The following is a 27204-nucleotide window of genomic DNA, read 5'->3' on the forward strand; positions in this document are numbered from 1 at the left end:
TGTGTGTGCACCTGTGCTGAAAAGCCATTAGTGTGTGAAATAAAAACTTATGTGGATTGTTTAACCAGAATGTTTAAGGGGGAAGTCTCGGCTTCCCCAGCCCTGAGAGGATTCCCTGCAGGGGATTTTCCTCTGGAGCAGATGGGAGACGAGACCCTTAGGCACGCCTTTGATCAAGTGAAAGTGATTGATGGTCAACACCTCCAGCCAGACATTGTGCTCACATATCCGTATTTTTAAATTATTAAGGATCAGTTGTATACAGTGACACAGGACGCTTAGACAAAGGACGAAATAACCCAATTGTTAGTACCGAAGAGCCATTGGGAAATGTTATTTCAGACGGCTCATCATAATCTGATGGCGGGTCACTTAGGGCAAGAAAAAACACTAAACTGTCTAATGGCCCATTTCTATTGGCCGGGCATTCATGGGGATGTTCGCAAGTGTGCAGCATGCCGTGAATGTCAGCTGGTGAATCCACCGGCCACCCCAAGAGCACCTTTCCACCCGCTTCCTTTGACCGAGGTCCCCTTCAAAAGAACTGGCATAGACCTCGTCAGGCCATTAGAGCAGACGGCATGTGGGCATCGCTTTGTGTTGGTTCTGGTGGACTACGCAACACGATATCCGGAAGCAGTGCCTCTACGCAAAATTTCAGCACGTAATGTTGCGGAGGCACTCTTCAGAATCATCTCCCGAGTGGGGATTCCAAAAGAAATCCTCACTGATCAAGGCACGACTTTCATGTCACGTACACTATGCGAGCTGTACGAATTATTGGGGATTAAATCAATTCAGACAAGCGTGTACCACACACAAACAGATGGCTTGGTCGACTGGTTTAATCAGACCCTGAAAAACATGATTTGTAAATTCGTGCACGAAGATACTCGAAATTGGGATAAGTGGCTTGAACTCCTGTTATTCGCAGTGCGAGAGGTCCTGCAAGCCTCCACGAGATTTTCCCCAATCGAATTACTGAACAGTCGTAAGCCTCGTTGCATCTTATACATCATGAGGGAAAACTGGGAGGAGGAACCTTCAAACAGTAAAAATGAAATTCAATGCGTTCTTGACCTGAGAGCAAAACTCTACACATTGGGGCAGCTATCACAGGAGAATTTGCTACAGGTTCAAGAATGTCAGTCCCGGCTGTATAACAGGGGAGCACGACTACGGGAATTTACACAGGGAGATAAAGTATTACTACCCACATCAAGCTCTAAATTACTTGCGAAGTGGCAAGGGCCCTTTGAGGTCACACGGCAAGTCGGGGAGATCGATTATGAGGTTAAACGAACGGATAGAGGTGGAACACGTCAAATTTACCACCTCAATCTCCTAAAACTGCAGAAAGAGGTGGTCCCCGTGTCTTTGGCGACAGTGGTTCTGGAGAGGGAGGAGCTCGGGCCAGAGTTAAACTTAAAAGCCACCAATCAAGCCACCCCAGTCACTTATAGAGACCACCTCTCACCGTCTTTCTGTCTGTCTGTCTGTCTGTCTGTCTGAGAGTAAAAGTAAACATCCTTTTGCTCTAATCAGTCCCAAAAACAAAACAATATCTCTCTCTGTGGTAAGATGGATGCATTAGTCGGCTGACCCTCTGCTCCGACTGTATTATACAGTACATGCTCATATCTTATGTTTCTCTGTGCTGTATTTAAATTGCTCGCTGTATCAAGCAGGAGTGCTGTTTTCAATATAGCACATAATCCATAATTTTGGTCTGCTTTCCCAGAAGACATATACTGTAAATTTTAAATGTGTCTATCTGATAAAATTGTCAACATTTTGCAGTACACTGTTATAAAGATGGCCTCAAAGCTACAGAAGACTGTAAAGGATCAGGGTGCCATTTAATGACAGGGCCAATGTGGCATTGTTTACGTACGACAGCTTCTTTTACTCAAACTGTTACTCCTGAGAATGAGCTCTGAGGCATTCAGCTCCCGCTTATTGAAATTATATGGTGATATCACCATTAGTGGTTTAGAGCTGCAAATGCATATTTGCTTGAGAAATTGCAGCGGAAAAAAGGCCATTCTGTCTGTCTGTCTGTCTGCCTGTCTTTCTGTATGTCAGTATATCTGAGACGTGGGATAAAAGTTACTCTAAAAATAAAATTTTGATTTCATATGGACTTTAAATTAGGAAAATGTTACATAATAAAACTACTGTCATACAATATCACGGAGTAACTTCATCAATACCACCTTAATTTAGATTCCCATAGACCCCATCCATAACAGTGTATGCACCAATTGTATAGTACCTTATTCATTTTGTTATTCATTGTATATCTACATCAATCAATGACAATTTCCAAGCATAAGTGAGATGTTACTATATAAGGACCCCATTTGTATTGTAGGTGTTATGTGAAGATGGGCTGCATTTTTGAGCCCAAATCTGGACAAAAAACGTAGTGCTTCCATTGTAAACAGACTTCAGAATCAGAACCAGAATGAGCTTTATTGCCAAGTATGTTTACACATACAAGGAATTTGTCTTGGTGACAGAAGCTTCCAGTGCACAAACAATACAACAACAAGACAGAGATAATAAAAATAAAAAGTGAATAGAAAATATAAGTATATATAGAAATACACAATAAGACTATATATATATATATACACACACACACACACACACACATACTATATGTACAAATACAAATCTGTTATATACAGATGCAAGGGAATGTATGGCAGAAGAGGTAGGGTATGTTGGATAAATATAAATAGACTAAGCTGTGTATTGCACATAATTATTGCTCAATGGGGCAGTTTTAACTGTTCATGAGATGGATAGCCTGAGGGAAAAAAAACTGTTCCTGTGCCTGCCCAGAGGGCAACTGTTCAAAAAGGTAATGAGTTGGGTGAGTGGGGTCCAGAGTGATTTTACAGCCTTTTTCCTCACTCTGGAAGTGTACAGATCTTGAAAGGAGGGCAGGGGTTAAACAATAATCTTCTCAGCAGTCCGAACTCTCCTTTGTAGTCTTCTGATGTCCAGACAGTTATTGAAGTGCAGAGGACAGACTGCTGAATAGAACTGCATCAGCAGCGCCTGTGGCAGGTTGAACTTCCTCAGCTGGCAAAGGAAGTACAACCTCTGCTGGGCCTTTTTCACAATGGAGCCAATGTGGGTCTCCCACTTCAGGTCCTGTGAGATGGTAGTGCTCAAGATCCTCAATGACTCCACTGCTGCCACAGTGCTGTTTAGAATGGTGAGCGGGGTCAATGTTGGGATGTTCCTGCTAAAGTCCATAATCATCTCTACTGTTTTGAGCGTGTTCAGCTCCAGGTTGTTTTGACTGCACCAGTGAGCCAGCCGTTCAACCTCGCTTCTGTATACAGACTCATCTTGGATGAGGCAGATGACAGTAGTGTCGTCTGTAAACTTCAGGAGATTGACAGAGGGGTCCTTGACAGTGCAGGGGGACGCCCTTGGTGACGAGCAGACGGGGTGCAGGATCTTGAGCCGCGCCGGGGCAGGATGTGCTGGATTGCCTCCATCTGCTGCTTCACCGCTGAGAACTGCTGGGCAAAGTCCTCGACGGTGTTGCTGAATAGGCCTGCCTGGGAAATGGGGGCAGCAAGGAACCGTGTCTTGTCGGCCTTGCCCATCCCGACCAGGTTGAGCCAAAGGTGGCACTCCTGTACCACTAGTGTGGCCATCGTCCGTCCGAGAGACCACGCCGTGACCTTCGTCGCTTGGAGAGCGAGGTTGGTCGCCGAGCACAGTTCCTGCATCAAATCTGGGGTGGAACTACCCTCGTGCAGTTCTTTCAGTGCCTTTGCTTTGTGGACCTGCAGGAGAGCCATGTCGTGCAGGGCAGAGGCGGCTTATCCAGCAGCGCTGTAGGCTTTAGCCGTCAGGGACGACGTGAGCCTACAGAGCTTGGACGGGAGCTTAGGGCGTCCGCGCCAGGTGGCGGCGCTCTGCGGGCATAGTTGCACCTTGAGCGCCTTATCCACCGGGGGAATTGCCATATAGCCCCTGGCCGCCCTGCCATCGAGGGTAGTGAGAGCGGGGGAACTGCAGAATCGGGGCCGGGCAGTAAAAGGTGCCTCCCACAACTTCGTCAGCTCCTCATGCACTTCTGGGAAGAATGGCACTGGAGCAGGGCGTGGGTGCTTTGAGTGGTGCCGCGAGCCCAGAAACCAATCATCAAGCCGTGAGGGTTCAGGGGAGAGCGGAGGGTTCCACTCCAATCCGACGCTCGCAGCCGCCCGGGAAAGCATGTCCATCATTTCGGCATCAGCCTGTGACTGGGCAATTGTCCCCGAAGGGGGAAGCCCAGCTGAGGCTTCTGTGTCCGACTGGACAAGCCCGCTCTCAGATGCTGCGCTCGAGAGCTCATCATCTTCGCGGGTTCCGAACAAGAAGCCAGACTCGCCGTGAGGCGAACCGGCAAACTCATCCAGAAGCCCGATTGGGGCAGACGAGCGTGCTGGGGAATGGGAGGTCCGCGGGGGGATACCCGGCTGAGACGATCCCATTGGGGTCCCCAAATCTCATACCTGTAGGTAGAAGGACCGAGGCGGGGAGCCTCTTACGAAAGCAAGCCACGACCGCAACGTTGCCATGGTCATGTTCTCGCAGTGAGAATATGAACCATCTACAAACGCTGCCTCCGTGTGGGTCGCGCCCAGACACGAAAAACAGTGATCATGACCATCCGAAGTTGAGAGATAACAACCGCAACCAGGAATAACACACAATCAGAAAGGCATCTTTAAAAAGACACGTCTTTAAAAAGATGTTCCATGTGTGCCGCTCTTTTAGAGAAATATATACTCTTTTAGAGGAGGAAAAGCTCTTTCAGAAAATATACTCTCTTGTTTTTCTGCCGAAGTGCCCAGGGGCGTTCTCTGCAGTGCACCAGTGCAGAGGAGGGAGAAGCCACTGAAATGCGCCGTCAGATCCAGCAGAGGTGAATGAACAGTAGTATTCAGCTCAATGAGCATGACCATTCGGCTCTGAAGAGAAAATCTAAATGAGTGGTTGCATACCAGCTCCTTTTATACCCGTATGTCTGGGGGAGTGGCATGCAAATACCACTCGCCAATTTTCATTGGCCTTTTATCAGACCAGAGGTGTCTCGGGCTCCCAAGAGTGACCCCTAGTGTCACTACATCGACACAACGTCGAGTGAGTGACAGATAGGGAACACCAATTATTACCACCATGCAATAATTTGGTCTCCACCCATTTTGCATGATTCTCCATCCCTTTTCCTTCATACACACCCTACCATTGTGGGTCCTAATACTCAGTTCAATTTCAAGTCAGTCACTTCAACGCTGCATCAATAGCTATGGGAAGACTGCCTAGGTGATGATCTCTGAAGCCTTTTGGAATCATAGCAATTACATTGTCAGATAATGCTTAACTCTCCGCTGCTGGTGCAAGTGTCACCGTGCGCTATGAAGGTGGAGCACAGCGCTAATATGATAAACAATTTCTCCTTTAGGGTCACAATATCATCTCTCATACTCTGGACACTCAAATCTTCTGATGAGACTGATTGCACTTGAATGAAGCTTATGGTGCTTCACTCTCTGATCCCCTTCTTTCTGAAGGATGATACCGCCTTCTGCAACCCCCCCCCACCATACACACACTCCTTTTGTGGCTCCCGAGGGACCACACGAGGGAGGTGTGTGAGGACGCAATATAGAGTAAAGAGTTTGAAGAGGGTTTGTTACCGGCGCAAGCCTTGCATGCCTCCCCATCTCCCATTCAAGCATCTTCTCTCATGGAGTATGCCTGTGATGATGTGGTTATACTGAGATTCCACTGGTAGAAGAGGCAGTAGCAGCACACCTGTGCCCCTCTTAGGCACTGCCGTGGAAGACCAGACCTGTGCATCCATCCAAGCCTTACAGACTAAAATCTGCACTTTTAGGCAAAGTCTATGGAGCAGCAGGTTAGGCTGTTTCAGCCCTGCACATCATGGCAGTCCTGCAGGCTTACCAGGCTGACCTGCTCAAGGAGATGGATGCGAACAGCCTGCATTCTGAGTCATTTAAGGAGTTGCGCAACTGACATGGCACTCCAGGCTACTTAAGTCATGGGCTTCAGTAAAACGCATAGGGGACCTTCAGGTCTTATCGGTCAATGACTCTTGCTTAGAGTTTGGAACAGGCTTGTCAAAAGCCATTCTCAAGCCTAGGGAAGGTCATGTGCCAAAGGTTTAGACCACTTCTTTCAGGGCTCAGGTTATCACCTTGCAGGCTTTCTCCACTCCTCCATTTGCATCAGGTCAAACAAGGGTGATAGATTAGCTCTCTGTCTGATTTGGAGGTCGCTCAAAAGGTTAATTTTCCAAGCAAAGACTTTCTTACTAGGTTTCTGATGCCATTGCACTTGTGTACGACTAGGCTTGCGGTGTCCCATTGGTGTTAAGGCCCACTCAACCAGGGGCATGGCCTCCTCCTGGATGTGGTCTAAGGGATTTTTCTTGGAAGAAATCTGTTTGGCTGCAGATTGGGCTTCCCCTAACACCTTTTACAGATTTTACAGTTTGCTTAGTGCAAAGGAGGGTTAATTCTTAAATGTTCATTCCCATACTAGTTAGTTCATTGTTCTTGACTTGAGGTCTTTGGACTGTGTCATGTGCCACTTCCAGCAGTTTGTCTCTTTTTAATGTCCTACCACCTCTTTTGTCTTGCAACATTATGTTCAGCGACACTCAGATACTCATGAGCCATCTTGCGTCCTCTTCACCACAGTGTGAACTGACATAGTTCATGGTACTACACTTCCTAGTTTGGCTAGTGTGACTGCTAGTGAATGGACTTCACGGGAAATTAACTGGCTTCTGATACCATGGTGGTTTCAGTAGCCATTTCTCCGAGAAGTCAAAGGAGGCACTTCATACTTAAAAATTCGGGTGAGAAAAATAATAGACTGTACATAAATAAAACAAATAAAATATTATGAAATGTGAGGTCAAAAAACGTTTATAGCAGTCATACTGTGTCAAACAGCAATATCCAGCGGATAAAGTTTCAGAGGGAGGCAGCATCTCTCAAGCCTCCCTTCAGCTCACTGCAATATTTGAGCTCCTAAAGTGTGAATGTGAGGGGTGGTAACCGCCGAATACAGTGGAACGTCACATGAGGGGAGACATTGGCTCCGATTGTCTCCACCTCTCATGCTCTCGTTCCTCAAAGCAGGTCTTCGGAGATCGCAATGAATGGTACGAACTGATGTAAGTGGAGAAACTACAGTATTTGCACAGTAAACAACTAACCAACAAGGACAGCAGCACTTTTGGTCACGTCCAAATCAAAATGAACTTGAAATTACTTGAATTATGGTTACTCCAGAGATGCTTGTGCATCAGACGCTGGAAATGTCCCGCCCCTTACTGAAATGGAAAATATTATTGGTTAGGAAATATCCAATCACGTCTAAAATGAGCGTTCTGATTGGTGGATCAGCTTAGCCAGACTGTATGTCTTGGCAGTGCCATCAGTTGCGCTCCTGCAGCTCCGTGCGCGTTTAGAGACAATCTCTGTACACAGTTCACTCAACGGTGATGCGTCATCGCGTTAGTAAATTTAAAAAGTTTTGGGTCAAAAGACTACTCGTTGTTCTGGCGGCCATATGTATCATCAATTATTTCAGGTGGGCATACGCAAAATCCTAAGAAAGATAGGTGGGCATACGGCGCATGCCTGTATATGCCCTAGACTACACTATTGCCCTTATCCCATCCCAGACGTGAATTACTTTCTTTCATCTGCTGAACTCAAATAAGGATTTTTAGAAGAATATCTCTGCTCATTAGGTCCATATAATGCAAGTGAACGGGTGCCAAAATTTGGAAGCTCCAAAAATAACATAAGTCAGCATAAAAGTAATCCATTATACTCCAGTGGTTAAATCAATGTATTCAGAAGCAATATGATAGGTGTGGGTGAGAAAAAGATCACTTTCACTTTCTTCTTCTTTTGTTTTTGGTGATTCACATTCTTCATGCATACTGCCCCCAACTGGGCAGGGAGAAGAATTTCAAGCAAAAAAGGACATAAATATTGATCTGTTTCTCACCCATACCTATCATATCACTTCTGAAGATATGGATTAAAACACTGGAGTCGTATGGATTACTTTTTATGATGCCTTTATGTCCTTTTCGGAGCATCACTTTTGGCACCCATTCACTGGCATTGCATGGACCTACAGAGCTGAAATGTTCTTCTAAAAATCAAAATTTGTGTTCTGCAGAAAAAAGAAAGTCATACACATGTGGGATGGCATGAGGGTGAGTAAATGATAAGAGAACTACATTTTTTGGTGAACTATCCCTTTAAGGGATGTTTTGTGTGCACAGACTAGTATAATTTCTTAGGACCTGAGGAAAACAGACGAATTAAAGGACTTTTATCTGAGGTTTGAAACAAAAGATTCTACTCTAGAATGCAAGGATGTTCTGGAGTCTATTGTAGTTTAGGACACTTCTCTCAGTGTGATAGTTGACCCACAGAAGGTCTGTTCACTATTCTGTCAAATAAGTACAACAAATCTACAGGATCTGATGGTATCTCTGCCTTACTTTTAAATGTTCTCAACCTTTCATGTGACAAATTAATGCTAGAGTTTATTACTCAGTGTTAGAAAGGTTTGTAGAGTGATATGATTCCAGCCACCTCATTTTAAATGTTAAGAAGACAGTGAATATGATTTTTGACCCCAGGTCAGTAGAAACCACTGTTTATTCATGATGAACCCATCATACAGGTGTGTTCCTATAAGTATCATGGTGTTTACATGGATAATACACTTAGCTGGGGAACCCATGTTGACATTCTTTGCTCTCATCTGCAGCAGAGGTTGTATTTTCTGCGTTAACTAAGACTTTATGGGGTGGACCAGAAAGTTATGTTTTTATTATTATTATTATTTTACCAGGCTGTAATAGAAAGCATAATACAATTTGGAAGTGTATATGGTTTGGTAACCTTACAGTTCAAGTAAAAGCAGAGCTTGCTCATCTGGTAAAAATGGCTATGAAGATTATTACCAGTCCCTTGAGTTATGATTAGTACTGTCAGTCGATTAAAACATTTCAGCGCAATTAATCAAAACATTTTTCCATTTCGAAAGTGCTTAAATTTGACTCTACTGTATATATACTTCTTTTCCTGTCAAAATGTAGAAAAGAAAACAAAATATGTAACAATAATGTTTTATTAACATTTTCAAAACAAAGTATCCTACAATATATCCACAATTATACTGCAATTGTAATTACATAAATTGTAATTGTTTACAAAAATATGGTTAAGAGGTTAATTCTCCATCACTTGATTATTGACAAGGAATCACTCTCAGATCCTGTTTAGGACAGATAGGTTGCAGATTGGGATGCAGGATTTTTGTGTGTGTGTCAGTGTAATGACCCTGGATGTACACATCACGAAGGTTCCGATGTATTCCAACCATTGTTTCGAACTCAAACTGAGCTGAATTAAATGTCATATCGGTAAATGTGTTAATCACAATTAAGACAAATTAAAGCGTTAATGTGTTAATTTTGACAGCTCTAGTTATTATATGAACAGTCTGTATTCAGGGAAGCACAAAATATTTTATCAGATACGTCACATATACAGGTTACTAGTGTGTAGGTATAATAATTTTAAGAAATATTTTATACTCACGTCAATTAAAATGTTAAATACAAGTGCATGTAGCTTGAGGATGTAATACAGTAAAGAGTAATGCATATTTATGGACTCTACCCCCCAATCCTAAACCTAACCATTTGTGGAGTAAAAATTTAATGTTTGGGGGGAAAAGTGCAACCTCTGAATCACACTTGTCACTGATGAAACTAACACAATTAATTCCTGGTTTCAATGTGGATACGAACCCCGGTCTCCCACGCTACTGACACAGTGAGCTGCTGGTCGAGCCATGTGAGAAGGTAAACACACAGAAACCGATGCAAAAATGTCTGGTGGGAAATGTTGCATGTCAGTGAGTTGGCATACTGTCGCCGATCCAAGTGTATCAGAACTTTTGGAAACAGCATGCCGACTTCCTGTGTGAACATGATGGTCAAGTTGACAGACGTCAAGAATTTGTCCTGGAAAAATACAATTCCTTTTGCGAAATGTCAGAGAATTTAAACATTTTCCTTAGCCCTTCACCCATTTAAGCACTTGTGAACTATTTAAGAAGACTGATCAAACGTGCTCTCCTTAACCACTCTCTCATATGAATCTTTACAAAGTCTGATTCATTATAGTGAATTGGCTCATTTGGACTATACATGTATATGAAGTAGGGTTGTCACAATACCATAATCATATCTTACGATACTATACCAGCTGTAGTATCATGATACAACACGATAATGTGTTAATTCTCAATGCAGTTTGTCATAGCAAAGGTGGTTTTTAGAAACTAGCCATTCCACTTGTTGCTCAGGAAGTGGTGAAAAGAACTGATGGATGAATTGGGAGAAGGCTCAAATGGACTAACTTGTTCCCTAACACATTTTTAGTTTGATGTAAAAAATAAATAAATAAAATTGCCACATCAAAATGGCCAGTTCAAACGGCAACAGCTTTTAACTTTTATTCATTATTTCTATGATTATTTGAATGTTTGTAACATAAAAATAAAGATATTGTAATGTTGAAAAGACGCTTCAGCCCATCTCTCCTGGTAAACAGCAGCACGAGTGCAGATTACACACACACCGGTTTGATCGCATGCCTCAGGAACGTGCTCAAACCGATTTGGGCTGCGTTTTCCAAAAGCCTTGCAAACTTAAGTTGATCGCAGTGACCAATGGCACCAATGGTTTCTACAATCTGCTTAGGCTTACAATGCTTTTGGGAAACACAGCCCTGATTGTGCGAAGTCACCACCACCATGCATTTGTAATTGGAAAAAAATAAACGAGCGCAACGTTAAATTTTTCAGAGAAACAATAAATCTGTAAATGTTAAGATAAAGCATTTCGGTTAAATGAAGTGTCACTAACCCATGTGTATTTTTCAGAAGCAGTGGGATGTGTCCAAAGGTGATTAATAAGGTTGCTGGTGTTTCCCCCTTTGGCTTGAAATCTTTGTAGATATTCACAGCAGATATGTTTTCCCAGTCTCATCAGGCAAAACCCAAAATAATTCAAATCGTTACGTGAACTGTGTTTTTTTAAGCTTCTCACTCTACAAAGTTTTATTTAAATCCATATTATTCATTACAAGACACGACCACCAAATTAACACGTTGGGATTCAGACATGTGTGTTTGAAGCATGGGAAAACCACACATTGAAAAATAAACAATACCATATAAGAGGCAAATTCTGGCACTGCATGAAGGGGACACCACTCAAAAAGACTATATTATAGGTCTGATTCAAATGAAGGTTTTAGCGAAAATAATATTTACTACCGCACATACAATATAACTTATGGTACTGCTGTATTGATGGTATTACTGTTTAAAAAATACTGTGGCACCGGCAGTATTTCGAAGCTTTAGTATCGCGATACTACCGTTGCACCGGTACACTGTGCAACCCTAATATGAAGCTCTTCCAAACTGACCTCTTCCTCTCATATGAGGCATTGGTAAGTTTGATTAATGTTAGTGAATCTGTTTGTTCAGAGGACTTATTTAGTTCGTGTCAAAACCTAAGTATATTTTGGGCTTTAAAGGATGATTCATTTGAGTTTCACATTATTTCACATCTTCATTGTTACTTTATATTCAGTTAAATGCTGCAATTCACCACAGTTTTCGATTAATTTATTTACATGGATGCATTTACATTTACTTACACACTGGTGTATCTGTTCAAATGCTGTTTAATACTAAAGGTTATATATATATATATATATATACACAATACTGTGCAAAAGTTTTAGGCACTTGTGGAAAATGTTGCATAATGAAGATGTCTTCAAAAATAATGACATATATAGTTTTCATTTATCACTTAATATCATACAAAGTCCATTAAACATAAAAAAAGCTAAATCAATATTCGGTGTGACCACCTTTGCCTTTAAAACAGCACCAATTCTCCTAGGTACACCAGGACACAGTTTTTCTTGGTTGTTGGCAGATAGGATGTTCCAAGCTTCTTGGATAATTCGCCAAAGTTCTTCTATCTATTTAGGCTGTCTCTTTATGTAATCTCAGACTGACACGATGTTTAGTGGGGGGCTTTGTGGGGGCCATGACATCTGTTGCAGGGCTCCCTGTTCTTCTATTCTAATCTTTTCTATTTGCAAAAGTAATGTTTGGGAGTATAACATTTATATTTCCAATTGACACACTAAAGCTGAAGATATACATAACCATCATAAGACAAATGCTGAAACATCTTATGTGCCTAAGACTTTTGCACAGTACTGTATATATACATATATTATTATTATTTTATTTTTTTGTATATATATATATATATATATATATATATATATATATATATATATATATATAAGACAATACTTCAGTGCAGTTAGGCCCTATTGTTAATAGCTTGTAGTGTAGCTAACTTTTCTTTTAAAAGGGTGATGAAGCTAACCTCAATGAGTGCTGCTTGAGCAATCGTGTGGTCCATAACATTGCAAAACTACCTACCGTGTCCTGCCCGTAAAGACGCAGGTGATCTGTTTATAGCGTTAGGCACAGTGGTGTGGTTCTTGCTCCCATTGGTGACATGTATGTTGTGTAGTCCTGCGGGGGTCTCCAATCCTGCTGTCAATCCCAGCAAGAGGACCGTCAGGTAGAGAGCCAGGCGGGTGGCTGAGGCCAGACTCCAAATCAGGGTCTCCGAGCAGGGCAGCCAATCTGCCAGCCTCCAGCCGCACATCTTCCCAGAGCGAGAGAAATTCAAGACCCACGGACACTTCAGCACACCTGCCGATCCATATTCCTCACTCACACATACCTTTCTAAAGGAAAAGCACTCAAAATCCAGAAGGAAGTAAAGAAATTTTTTGTCTGTTCCTCCGTACCGGTTAAAAAATCCAACTTCCAGTAAAGCAGGGAGGATTTTTCAACCACAGATCATACAACTGGGAAAGTCAGTATAATCAAATTCCAGATCCTAGTTAGTTCATCTGTAATCCCAGATGAAAATGACTTTAAAATCCTGGCAGATATCTCCTGAGGTATCAGAGCATGCAAGGAATCAGGCGCTTGAGGAATTCCCACTGTTCTAAGGCAGAATGTTTTTCTATTTGTGCTTTGAGTAAATATCCAGCAAAACTAAATCCACAGCAGGCTGAAGACCTCCAACAAATGGTAAGAGCTCCACTCATGCTCTGTCCTGAGGAAAACATTACCTGAACGAGATGTGTTCCTGACCACGAGACATCCACGGAGCAGCTCTGGAGGCTGTGTGTGTGTGTGTGAGAGAGAGAGAGAGAGAGAGAGAGTGGTTGGAGAGAAAAAAAGAGGAGGAAGGGAAGGAGAGAGGGGGGGAGAGGGAGGGGGAGCTCTGGCAGCAGAATCAGAGCGCAAGAGCAAGGCTATGCAAATGTGTAGCCTCAACTCGGCAAATCATTGAAGTCGGGAGGAATTGCAGGGAAGACACTGTTTGGATTGAGGAACGGAGATGTGTGCAGGGATTTTTATAGCAGGTTGTGACGGATGAGATGCTTCATAGTAAAAATAGGAAATATCTCACTTCTATTCTGACATTTCAATTCTAGCCTATTTTTATCTTAAAGAGGTTTATCCCTGTTTCTCTCAGTGAAACTTGAGCAGTGATTTCTCGTGTAGATAATGTATCTCTCTCACTCCAGCTTCAAAGTGAATTAGTGCTGTCCGTCGACTGTCTCTCTAGATGCTACATCTGCTGCTCAACACTGGGTGACGTCTACTGCAGCAAGCAAAGACCCAATTCACACACACTGCATCTGCATGGCCCACAAAGAGTGGTCTGTGGAGCAGATGCAGCCGGACAGACTTAGCCCTCAAGGGCCATCCTCTGAGAGGAAGTTGCTTATTCAACTACCACGCTCAAAGACGAGGGCTGATGAATGTGTATTTGTGTACAGTCGCATCTCCCCGTGCAGATGTGACTATTGCTGACGAAAACAAAGCTCAGAGCTCCAGTTGTCTTTGTTTTTATTTATAAATGTATCTTTTTTTTTATTATTATTATTTATTTATTGTTATGTATTTTTTATCATTTTATTTTTTGAACACAAAAGAGCCTGAATCACTGACAGGCAGTGGGCAGCTTCTGTTTCCACATCCCATGGGGCAAATCCTTTAAACTGTAAGATTAGCAGCATGAGACATAAAATGATGGGTTGTACTTTAAGCATTTCTACTAAAACTAAAATCTGAAAGAAAATATTAGCATTGTGCAGTGAGGGAACGAACTAGGGTTGAGAATTGGTTTTGTTTCTTTAACAAAATACTGGAATTATTTTTATGACATTCAGTTCTGATAATGACTCTTAAACATCTGCATTCTTCTGCCAGTGTGTACGGAACACTATACTCAAATACTATAGCAGTTAAATAGTTTTATCTGCATTGTAAGTTTGAAGTCTGAATTTAATGTAATCAGAGAAAGACAGGGCACCATGAAAAAAATACAAAGACAATAAACAGACAACACATCTTCTATAACATTTCCTTACCGGTTTCATGCAACAACAAACATACAGTGTGGTGTTTGTTGGGACTTGTATGTGAATGTAGGGACTTGATGTATATGGGACTTGACTGAATGTAGGCTCCTAAATTATAGAGAATGTAAGTATAAATAATCATATTGATCTACTGACATGCAACACAATTGTAATTTTTTAGGAACATCAATTTATGTGCCACTGTAATTCTAGAGTTCAAACATGGACTTGACAGCCCCTGCTGGTGGAATCCCTAAACTGTAAATGCACAGACTAAGTTCAGACTTTGCACAGAGAGTCTGTACTGACTCATTTCTCACAAAAATAGCTAATTAGGCTCTGCGCCATTTAATTTACATGGACCTCCCATATATTTGTGCCAATACACCCACCGTTTGCGGGCATACGCCCACAGATAGAGCATAGTTGTGCGTTGCGCAGTCTGGAAAATTGCACTTTAAATTTAGAGCTTTCTCAAAAAAAAAAACAAAAAAACAAAACAACAACAATACAATGGATAAGATATAGCGCACGTCTTGGCATATAAAGTTTAGCCTAATGAGGATATGAAAATAGAGCCCTCAATCTCATGTGTTATTGGATTAGTCTAACCACTCACTCACTGAATCATTTGGAGTGGTTTTTCACTTCCACACCTGTAAGTCTTTAAGCTACTTTTGTCATTCCCACCTTGAAATGAACCCGAGAACTGTGTAATGATGTACAGTCTGCCGGTTGTCTGCTTTGCGTCGGGTCCTGATCACCTTGTCAGGTTTATTTTGCGGTAACAACTGTCTGATTGTACATTATCCTGCTTCTTACATGGCTACTAACCAAATAAATTTATAAATGGACATACAATATTGATTTGTGTTGAAATTATGTTTCAATGTGAAAAGACAGAAAATGCTGAACAAACAAATTCCACTTTGTTTTGTGACCGAGATCTCTTCGTGTTTATTTTGTAAATAATGACCGTCTGACTGCTCATTATTAAACTTATTACAAGACTACTTATCAAATAAATAAATAAAAGGACATGAAACATGTTAAAATGATTTTATTAGCTCACTTGTAGAGATCACACAGTGATCCGAGAAGTAGGAATGATGACTCTCACTACCTGCATGAACGATCAGATATGACTTAATTCCTGGATGTGCGGTTGTTATTGTGGCACCAATTGACCAATCAGAATCAAGTATTCCATACACCTGAGTAATAAGTATTACCTACTTAACACTCAGAACCAGAATTGTTAACTTCCTTAAAGGAGTCATGACATACCTTTTTTAAAATGCTCTTTGAGGTTCACTTATAATATTAGAAAATGTTTTTGTTTAGACATTCAGAGGCTTGTCTACCACAGTGTGACTTCACAATGTAGAGGAAATAGAGACTGAGTCGTTTTAACAGCTTGGTTTCAACAAATGCTCTTTTTTTGCAGTGAGGAGGAAGTTTTGAGTTCTAAAACTTACAGTATATTTTGTATGACCTCTTTTATACAGTATATAAAAAAATCAAGGAAAAATTAATTCCTTATGTCAATTTCCATCACAGCTTATTTATCTAAACAACAGAGAGAAGTACACACACACGTTGGTGAGAATATCCTTATTAGGACTCTCCATAGACATAATGATTTTTATACTGTAGGAACTATAGATTCTATCCCCTAACCCTACCCCTAAACCTAACCCTCACAAAAAAACTTTCTGCATTTTCTACACACATACACACATACACACACATACACACTTCTGGAATCAAGAGAAGTGCTATGAAAATCCACTCCTGTTTGATCACATATCCTGAAGTACATCTCATAATGACTGAGAGCGACTGTCTCTAGTACAGATGGAATGTGTAGAGAGATCTCTTAAACTTGTGCAGGTTTACTGTTGTTTGAAGTAGGATGATGGTCGAAATTCAAACTAAAGCTGTAGATTTGAACATGATATCATGTTCACACTTGCTGGTGTGTGGTGAGGGTACTGGCGCACTATGGCTGCCGTCGCATCATCCAGATGGATGCTGCACACTGGTGGTGGTTGAGGAGAGTCATCTTTTCACTCTGTAAAGCACTTTGAGTGTAGTGTCTGAAAAGCGCTGTGTATAACTGTAACATTCATTCATTCATTCATGAGAGATTATGAGTGAACAAGTTACCAATCGATAAGGAAAAGCACTTTCTTTCTTAGCACATATTACAATGAGCTGCTGAATTCTGTGTTCTATGTGCTGCATTAAAAGTTGCTGTAAAATAGCCAAAGAAATCACTCAATTAGTCTCAATTAATGCACCAAGTTGTCATATTGCTTGGTAACTAAATATTACTTGGCAAAAGACTTGTTTAGTTCAATTTATTTTTAATATACTGTTTTTAAAGGTGCACTCAGTAAAGTTTGTATTTATGTTGTGCAGACACCTAGTGGTGTAGATATAACTTTCAACAGTAATTCTCAGTTACCAATAGGGATGCCGCGATTATACGGTTTCACTATTAACCACGATAAAAAAGTCACTGTTAATTTAACCACAAGAATTTAGAATCTATGGTTAAAAAACTAGAATGTTTTTATTTACATGTGGCAAAAATATGATGTATATAATATATAAATATATAATATAAAACAGTAGGCCTCACTTTTGCTTGTGCCTGGATGGTTAGAGCAGCTGTTACTATGGTTACGGACGGTAGCCGTGTGGTGCTTGGTCAGTTGTCGCGGACTGAACAATAAATTTCAATTTACGTGAAACTGGGGCTTAAGGCCAAAGTATACTTGGTGTGTCTGCATTGCTGAATGCTCTGCGCACAGTATGCATGACGTAAATTTAGTCATAATCCAGTCCACGTGGCCTGACCGCAAGCTGGCCAGATTTTCTCAATTTGCAGACACGGTCATCGCCTGTGTGCATCGTCGGCGCATACGCTGGCCATTGAATCAACTAAAAGAGTATCACAAAGAAGTTGTTGTGGGCATTCATCAAACACGATCATATTCACTCGCGGTCGGAAGAGTATACTCACAAAGTCGACCAGACACGAGCCAATCCGGAACAAGCAAAACGAAGTATACGTGGGCCTTTTAACACACAAACTTAAAAAAATTCGAGCTACCAGACTCGTGTCCACCAAAAAAGCAACTTAAAATCGGCTGTGTGGGAGCATTTGAATGACTGACTGATGATGATGGATGGAAAACTGCTGACGGAAGCCTACCTTCAATTTATTTATTGTGTATTCAGCAGTTTTCCTTTTGTATGGCTGCGCATAGAGTCCATATATCCCTAAGAGACGATATATATATAATATGCCTTTTTTGCCTAAAATTGGCTAATAATCGTAAAACTGGTTAACCACGATTTTTTTCTGACGTAATCTACCCGTCAAAATTAATTAATTAATTTCATTAATTTCTGCGATTTAATATTTTTTGCTTAATTTATCCTTTTTTTTTCTGAAACATCACACGTTAAGAGGAACGCATCCCGAGTTGTTCTTGGCAGTCTACTCAGCCTTACAGGCTCCAGTTAAGGAGGGGGCAGGGTTAGGGCATATGCTGCCCTCCAGGAACACACCCAGGCACATTTGTACAATTTAAATTTGTGCATGTCATATATTACGCGCAACGCATTTCCCGGGCATAATAAACCCCGTAATCCCATACCTCTTCACATCCCCTGAAAATGCTCACTTTAATCTGAGCAGAGCTGGCCCTGCCTAATAAGCGACATAAGCGGCTACATGGGGCCCCCACTGCTACCAGGGGCCCCCCTACCACTGGTTCAGTATAGCCATATAATTATTTGCAATAAGTGAAAATAGCACTGGGCACACAGACCAGATATGCATGCCAATAGTCTGATGCATACCGGTCAAAACTATTAAAATTATTGCATATGCTTTGAAGAAAAGACATGGAGAGATAAGTATGTGTATTTGACCTTCCTATTTGGCCTGATGTGGCGACATTATAAGACAGCTGGTTAGTTGTGTGGGTGATCCAGGTTTGAGTTCACCTTTTGCCTATTTCAATAATTTCCCCTTATCGATCTATGTAAGCGAAGACAGACAGTGCACAGCTTCGAAAGTCACTTATTTGAAATAAAAATGAACACAAAAGGTCTAAATAAAGTGTCTAAGAGGACTGTGATATCACTGAAAATAAACATGGCATTTGCATCATGATCACTGAAGGTTAGGCAGTGCAGAGAAGGGGTGGACGGGCGCACACGCCTTTCCCAGTATGAAACGTGTGGTTGGCGGCTTTTTCTAGCTGCTTGGCATCTCACAGGCCAGTGGAACGAGGGTCGCGTTAACACATTTCCTGGACCTGACGAAACAGCTCTCTCTAAAGCCGCTCTCGGCATTTGAAGACAACAATGACGAGGTACCATTATGTGACACATCTGGTGCGTTTCTTCCCGCTGCCTCTCACAATAGTCAACTTATTAGATTAAAGCCTATATTGTTTTATTATACACCAGGGTGCAAATACCATATGCCACTATATACAGCAAGTGTTCTGTACCATATCTTAATTTTCTTTTTCATTTGTACAGAATTTCATTAAATATATTTATTAATTTATGCATGTGATGTGTTTGGTTAGTTTAAAAAAAATGTGTTCTTTCTATTTTGTACTTCTGAAGTAGTTATACCTGTTCGGATAAACTACAGTTGATAGTTTTGCATTTTGAAGCATTTGCTTTTAAATAAATAGACTTGTTTGCACAATTAATAGGTGTACTTGAAGGTAGGGGGGCCCAATTTTTAAAATCTGCTGAGGACCCCCAAAAAGCTAGGGCTGGCCCTGAATCTGATCCACTGTCAAAAGTGAAACCTCGTGGGAGAGACCCAGCGTGTGTATGATAGAGACTGAGAAGGACCTGGACATTCAGCGAGCTGCAGCCAGGTATACTTGTAGAGAATGAACGGCAGCCAGAGAAAATAATAGTTTGCAGATTTTAAACTTCAACAAATTAAAGTTTAGCATTTAATGTGTTTTCTATCTGTATTTATAGTGTCTAATAATGCATTGGTAATGTACACTTAAGTTTCTCTTGAAAATAGAGTTTGATATGAACTGAATCTGCCAATTTGATCCTACTGTTAAATAATTCCTCTGGGGAACACCAGTAGATTATGCCCAAATTGTAATTACAATGTGACCAACGGTTTTATGGCATGTATACATATACTTGTATCAAAGATTAATACCTGTAAAAATGTGTCTAGTTAACTCTATCCAAAAAAAAAAAAAAACTTTACATTTTGCATATTTAAATAATTTTAATACATTATGACTAACCAATTTCTTGCAGACAAAGTATAATATAAATATATTTATGATTTTTTTAAATGTTTGATGTAACGTATATCATGTATCAGAATGTAATCGCTACTTATCACAGAAAACTGTTTGATTAATTAGTTGTTTTTGTTTTTTATTGATTCACAGCCCTGCTTTTAAGTGAACGAATCGTTCTCGTCCACCTCCATACACTGACTCATATTTTTTGTTCACTAATGTCTCTCCCTTTCGAAGCTAATGAGCTCTACTGCTTTTCATACCCGTAAAGACTGACTATAGCATGAACCAATAGTTTTCGAGTGCTGGCTGTGAAGGAGAATACATTGGTTTAACCTGCTAAAAGAATACGCCCATTTGCTGAACAAATAATAATCAGTCATTTGAGTCTGAACAAGATGAGACATTGTTCATGAAAGAACTGAATATACTGGTAAACTCATTCGCAAATGGATCTTAAACAAGTAGGTATAGCTGCATGCTGGAGAACTCCAAATGGGGCCGGAATCTCAAAAATAGGGTGTGTTTTCTCCAGAAGGGGCGGGGTTACTCCAAAAGGGGGTTGTGCCAACTCCAAAAGGGGGTGACACCTCCAAAGACAGTTAGGGAAAGAGTAAGGTTAGGGGCTCCCTATACCTTTGCTGGCAGTTTGGAGCTCCCACCCCTTTTTGGAGCTCTGTCTGCAGCTATACCCTTCTCGTGAACGAAGATCTGCTGAACGAGATGGAGAAATGTTCTTCATTCAGTTCGGCATTTGAGTCAATCACTTTCAGCAAGGAGAGACAGGGGTGAAATGCAATTAAGAAAAGTTAACAGGTATACATAAAACATAATCCCCAATTTATAAATGTGTAAAAATGACTGAAGACGTACAGTTAAATGACATGAATTACGATGGAATTGTTGTGATGGAAATTGTGCACACTGTAAGAAGTTTAGGGTTTTTTTTTTTTTTTTTTGTCTTGGTAATAATTAAGCCCTGTATTTGACAAAATATAGGGAAAATAAGATATGCCATATGTGGTGAAAACGGTTGTGGTCAAGGTTTGAGCGCAAGACGCACAGCTGAAGTGCTTGTACTGGCTATGCAGCACGCTGAATTGTCTGATAAGGGACGGAATGAGAAGGTCCCACTAACTGTCAAAGTTTGCCAAGGATTACCAAAGACTTGCTATGTGTTGAGACGTTAATGGCAATAGCCGAATAACATATTTATAAACATACAGATGTTTCTTTCTGTTTTATTTCTAAATGATAAAAAAAATAAACAAATCTTAAAAGAGACATTTCTTAAAAAGAGACAAATCTTAAAAGAGACAAAAGAGGCATTTTTACTCGATGATGTTAAAACTTTTTTTTTCTCCCCTTTTGTCCCCAATTTGGAATGCCCAATTCCCAATATGCTCTAAGTCCTCGTGGTGGCGTAGTGACTCACCTCAATCTGGCTGGCAGAGGTTGAATCTCAGTCTGAGACCATCAATCCGCGCATCTTATCACGTGGCTTGTTGAGCGCATTACCGCGGAGACATAGCGCGTGTGGAGGCTTCACGCTACTCTCCGCGGCATCCACGAACAACTCACCACGTGCCCCACTGAGAGCGAGAACCACATTATAGTGACAACGAGGTGGTTACTCCATGTGACTCTACCCTCCCTAGCTACCGGGCCAATTTGGTTGCTTAGGAGACATGGGTGGAGTCACTCAGCACACCCTGGATTTGAACTTGAGACTCCAGGGGTGGTAGTCAGCGACTTTACTCGCTGAGCTAGCCAGGCCCCAAAACAAATTATTAATAACATATTAGTTTTCTAGTGTTTTGTTTGTATTTTTTAATTAGACTTAATGAATTGTGTAGCTAACTGTGATGGATATTTTAAATAAATCTGAATTACATTAATTTATGTATCAGCAAAAAGATACTAAAATGACACTAAATGCAGACAACTAGTAGCATGAGTCCTGAGACCGAGTTAGAAATGAACGAGTTGAACTCAAACAGGCTAGGCAGCTCTTACGAGTTACTAGACCGGTTGTGGAACCAAATAACCTGTTCAAAATGAATGATCCTGCACGTTGAATCAGACGCCAGCGTTTTTGGTCATGTCCGACTCAAAAAGAACTGAATGAGCCAGTCCCACGAACTGGTCAAGTTTGCAGAGGACTTGCAATGTGTTAAGACATTAATGACAGTAGCCGAATAAAACATTTCTAAACTAATCGTAGTTTCTTTCTGTTTTTTTTTTTTTTCATTTATTTTACAAATATTTGCAAATGAAGGTCTCAAGAATTAAGTAGGCATTTTTACTTGATGATGTTACTAATACAAATTATTAATAATATATTCATTTTCTAATTGTGTTTTTTAATTAGACTTAATGAATTGTGTAGCTAACTGTGATGGGCATTTCCAGGAAATCTGAATTTCATAAATTTATGTATCAGCAACAACATACTAAAATGATGCTAAATTCAGACGACTAGTAGCCTGAGACCGAGTTCAAAATGAAAGAGTTGGACCTGAATGGTAAAGGAGGAAGTTGCTACAATTTACAGTGATGTTTTTGTTGTTACTCAGAGGACAGGATATAAGTTTAATTATTTTGAACTGATAATGCTTAATGCAACATTGTCAGATATAAATTAAAATGATCTGTTGTCTTTTGTTTTTGCAACAGTATATAGACCACCAGGGCCATATTCTGATTTCCTTGGAGAATTTGCTGATTTATTGTCAGATCTATTAGTTACTGTGGATAGAGCTTTAATCTTGGTGATTTCAACATTCACACAGATAATAGAAATGATACACTGGGATTAGTATTTATCAATATTCTCAACTCTGTTGGGGTTAGACAAAATGTGACAGGTCAAACTTATTGCAATGATAATACGCTAGATTTAATTTTGTCATATGGAATTGATGTTGATAATATATCAATTCTGCTGCAGAGCGATGACATCTCGGATCATTACCTCATCCCCTTTGATTAAAGAAAGTTAAAGGGAAAAGCCCTGCACCATGGTACAATGATCACACTCATGTTCTTAAGAGAGCGGCTCGGAAGATGGAGCGTAAGTGGAAGAGTACAAAATTGCACTGAGAAATAATTCATTGTTTCTACCTTGCCTGTGTACAATCCTGGACTGTTTACCCTGTTCTGACCCGTTGCTGCCTGCCTACTGTTACTGCTTTGTTTACGTGGATATAACCTGTGATTGTCTGCCGCCTGCCCTGACCTCTTTTCTGTTTATCGACTACTCTCTGGATTGCCTTGGATATTAATGTTGCTGGTGTTTGACCCCTGCCTGTCTGTATTACTACGTTTATTGTTATTAAAAGCTGCACATGGAACTCAACTTCGTTGACTTGTCATTACAGTCCTATTTATCTGACCGCTACCACTTTGTGTATCTGAGGAACTGTCATATCAAATTAAATTTAAGTATGGAGTGCCACAGGATCAGTTTTAGGGCCTCCACTTTTTTTCTTATACATGCTTTCCCTGGGAGACATTATCAGGAACCAAGGAATTAGTTTTCACTGTTATGGTGATGATACCCAACTTTATATTTCTTTGAAATAAATGAGTGTATAAATGATATTAAAGATTGGATGGCTAAAAATGTCCTTCTACTCAATTCCGACAAAACAGAGGTACTAATTATTGGAACAAAAACCTAAAAAAATAAGCCACTTAAATATACTGTAATTTGACTCTTTATGAATGTTAGGGATGCACCGATACCATTTTTTTGAGAACGAGTAACGATACCGAGTCCGATACCAATATCGGCCACCAGTCAGCGCATCCGCTGTACGGTTCGGGCCGCCTGGGATGTGAGTGGTCCATAGCGACCTCAGGAGATGGCGGGCGAGTTGTGGCATGCGACTCGGACGTAAGCCACCTTGGCGGTTTATATATGCCACCGTCGCCATGTTTTCTGGTCGGACCAACACGTGATTGCCCTGGATCAATGGCAAAAGCCTCCGGAGGCAAACAGTACCGCCAACAACATGAGGCTGTTGATATGCCAACACAGTCGCGGTCCTGTCCAGGAGCCAGTGGCTGCGTGCCCATTGCACACAGCACCCCACACTGACAGCATCTGTTGTAACCACAACGCGCCTGGACGCTTGCTGTAAGGGAACCCCTGAAAATGCAAGGTCTGTCCAAGGGCTGAAGAAGTGGTGGCAGATCGGCGTGATGGCCACGTGATGTGTGCCACGGCGCCATGCCTATATCGTGATTCGAGTCTGAAGCCAGTGCTGGAGCGGTCTCATATGCATCAACCCGAGCAGTGTGGCCATCGTCGAGGAAGTCATATGCCCCAGGAGCCTCTGAAACTGTTTCAGTGGGACCTCCGCACTCCGCCTGAATGACTTCAGGCAGTTCAGCGCCAACTGCGTGCACTCGCTCGTGAGGCACGCTATCATGGTCTAACTCCTTCCCGAGTTCATGCTCTGAACCGGGGAGAGCTTGCTCTTTTCCCAGTTGACCCGAAGCCCTAAACGGCTGACGTGCCTGAGCACCAGGTCCCTGTGTGCACACAACAGGTCTCAAGAGTGAGCTAGAATCAGCCAGTCATCGAGGTAGTTGAGGATGTGAATGCCCACTTCCCTAGCGGGCAAAGGGCTGCCTCCATGACTTTAATGAAGACGAGAGATGACAGGAACAAGCCGAAGGGGAGGACCTTGTACTGCTATGCCCGGCCCTCAAAAGCAAACCGCAGGACGGGTCTGTGTCGAGGTAACCTTGCCGGTCGCCGAGCACAGCTCCTGCATCACATCGGGATCAGGACTACCCACGTGCAGCTCTTTCAGTGCCTTGGCCTGGTGTACTTGCAGGAGGATCATGGCATGGCCTGTCCAGTGGCACTGTAGACTTTGGTTGCCAGAGACAACGTAGTAGAGAGGACGAACTGGGAAGTCGGGTTTGTGCGCTTTCAGGAAGAAAGGGACCGGGGGGGGGTGTGGCTGTGAGAGACGCCCTGAACCCAGGAACCAATCATCCAGCCGTGAGAGGTCAGCGGCGGGTGGAGGGATCCACTCCAGCCTGACATTCGCGGCGGTCAGCTCCGTGTCAGCCTCAGACTGGACGGGCAGACCCGAAGGTGGCAGCCCAGTCGAGTCCTCGGCGTCCAACAACGCCAACGTGCTTTCTGATGCAGCGATCGAAAACTCATCCTGCTCGCGTGCTCTGAAAGAGACGTTAAGCTGGCCTTGAGGCGAGCTGGTTTCATCTCAGAACGCGACGGGGGCAAACGAGTGTGCTGGGGGAATGGGAGGTCCGCGGGGATTCATCCGGCAGGGCGGGGCTGCTCCCATTGAAGTCCCCAAATCGCCTCCAGCACCAGCCGAGCCAGCCTCATACCCGTACGTAGAAGGTCCGGCGCGGGGGGCGGCTGGAGCGGCTTTCCCCCGGAAGAAGGAAAGCCGTGACCGCAACGTTGCCATGGTCATGTTCTCACAATGAGAACATAAACCGTCCACGAACGCTGCCTCAAAGTGATCGCTGCCCAGACACATGAGGCAGCGCCTGTGGCTGACGGAGGCGGAGAGATAACGATCGCATCCAGAAACTACACAAAGACGGAAAAGACATCTTTAAAAAGATGTTCACGTCAATGTGTTTTGCTCTAATAGAGGAAATATACTCTTTCAGCGCTGTCGAAGCGCCCAGGGGCGTGCTCTGCACTGTTCGTGCAGAAGGAGAGAAAGCCGGTGCAATGCGCCATATATCCAACAGCATACGCTTCTTAGAGGTCAATGGACTGGCAGTGGAATTCAGCTCGCTGACACACAACCGCTCGGCTCCGAAGAAAAAATCTGAATGAGTGGTTGCGAGCCAGCTGCTTTAATACCCGTATGTCTGGGGGAGTGGCATGCAAATTCCACTCGCCAATTCTCATTGGCCTTTTCTCAAAGATCAGAGGTGTTTGGGGCTCCCATGAGCGACCCCTAGTGTTACTACATAGACACAACGTCGAATGAGTGACAGAAGGGGAAGTCTGGTTCCCTATCTGTCACTCACTCGATGTTGGTGTCGATGTAGTGACACTAGGGGTCACTCTTGGGAGCCCGAGACACCTCTGGTCTTTGATAAAAGGCCAATGAAAATTGGCGAGTGGTATTTGCATGCCACTCCCCCGAACATACGGGTATAAAAGGAGCTGGTATGCAACCACTCATTCAGATTTTCTCTTCGGAGCCGAACGGTCATGCTCACTGAGCTGAATACTACTGTTCATTCACCTCTGCTGGATCTGACAGCGCATTTCAGCGGCTTCTCCCCCCTCTGCACTGGTGCACTTCAGAGAATGCCCCTGGGCGCTTCGGCAGAAAAACTAGAGAGTATATTTTCTGAAAGAGCATTTTTCCCCTCTAAAAGAGTATATATTTCTCTAAAAGAGTGCACACATGGAACGTCTTTTTAAAGACGCGTCTTTTTAAAGATGCTTTTCCGATTGTGTGTTATTCCTGGTTGTGCTCGTTATCTCTCGCCTTCTAACGGTCACGATCACTGTCTTTCGTGTCTGGGCACTGCTCACACGGAGACAGCGTTCGTGGATGGTCATGTTCTCACTGCGAGAATATGTCCATAGCAACGTTGCGGTCGCGGCTCGCCTTCGTAAGAAAGCAAGCCACACCAGAGGCTCCCGCCTCGGTCATTTTACCCATGGGTGTGAGGCCAGCGCGGCTAACACTGGGGGCGATTTGGGGACCCCAATGGGACCGCCTCCACCGGGTATCCCCCCGCGGACCTCCCATTCCCCAGCACGCTCGTCTGCCCCGATCGGGCTTCCGGGTGAGTCCACCGGCTCGTCTCACGGCGAGTTCGACCTCTTATTTGGAGCCCGCGAAAGTGATGAGCTCTCGAGCGCAGCATCGGAGAGTGGGCTCGTCCAGTCAGAAGCCTCAGCTGGGCTCCTCCCTTCGGGGTCGATCGCCCAGTCACAGGCTGACGCGGAGATGACGACATGCTTTCCCGGGTAGCTGCGAGCGTCGGTTAGAGTGGATTCACCGCTCTTCCGTGAACCCTCGTGGCTCGGTGATTGGTTCCTGGGCTCGCGGCGCCGCTCAAAGCCACGCCCCGCCCCTGTTCCTTTCTTCCCGGAAGTGCACGAAGAGCTGACAAGGTCGCGGGAGGCACTTTTTACTGCCCGGTCCCGAACTTTTCAGCTTCCCCGCTCTCACTACCCTCGATGGTGGGGCGGCCAAGGGTTATTCGGCAATCCCCCAGTGGATAAAGGCGCT

The 27204-nt window shown here is 42.7% G+C and overlaps 1 protein-coding gene across 1 annotated transcript in view; it reads right to left on the bottom strand.

Annotated features, from left to right (window-relative positions):
- Positions 1-27204, bottom strand: part of nrxn1b (neurexin 1b) — a 582675-nt gene that overhangs the window by 296557 nt on the left and 258914 nt on the right. The window contains exons 13-15 of the mRNA XM_051650892.1: positions 12884-12903; positions 5610-5641; positions 2646-2660 (exon numbers count right to left, since the gene is read on the bottom strand). Coding sequence (XP_051506852.1) covers positions 2646-2660; positions 5610-5641; positions 12884-12903 — 67 coding nt within the window. The remainder of the gene's footprint in view (positions 1-2645; positions 2661-5609; positions 5642-12883; positions 12904-27204) is intronic.

Source organism: Myxocyprinus asiaticus, chromosome 23 (genome assembly GCF_019703515.2).
Source record: "Myxocyprinus asiaticus isolate MX2 ecotype Aquarium Trade chromosome 23, UBuf_Myxa_2, whole genome shotgun sequence".
Lineage (NCBI taxonomy): Eukaryota > Metazoa > Chordata > Actinopteri > Cypriniformes > Catostomidae > Myxocyprinus > Myxocyprinus asiaticus.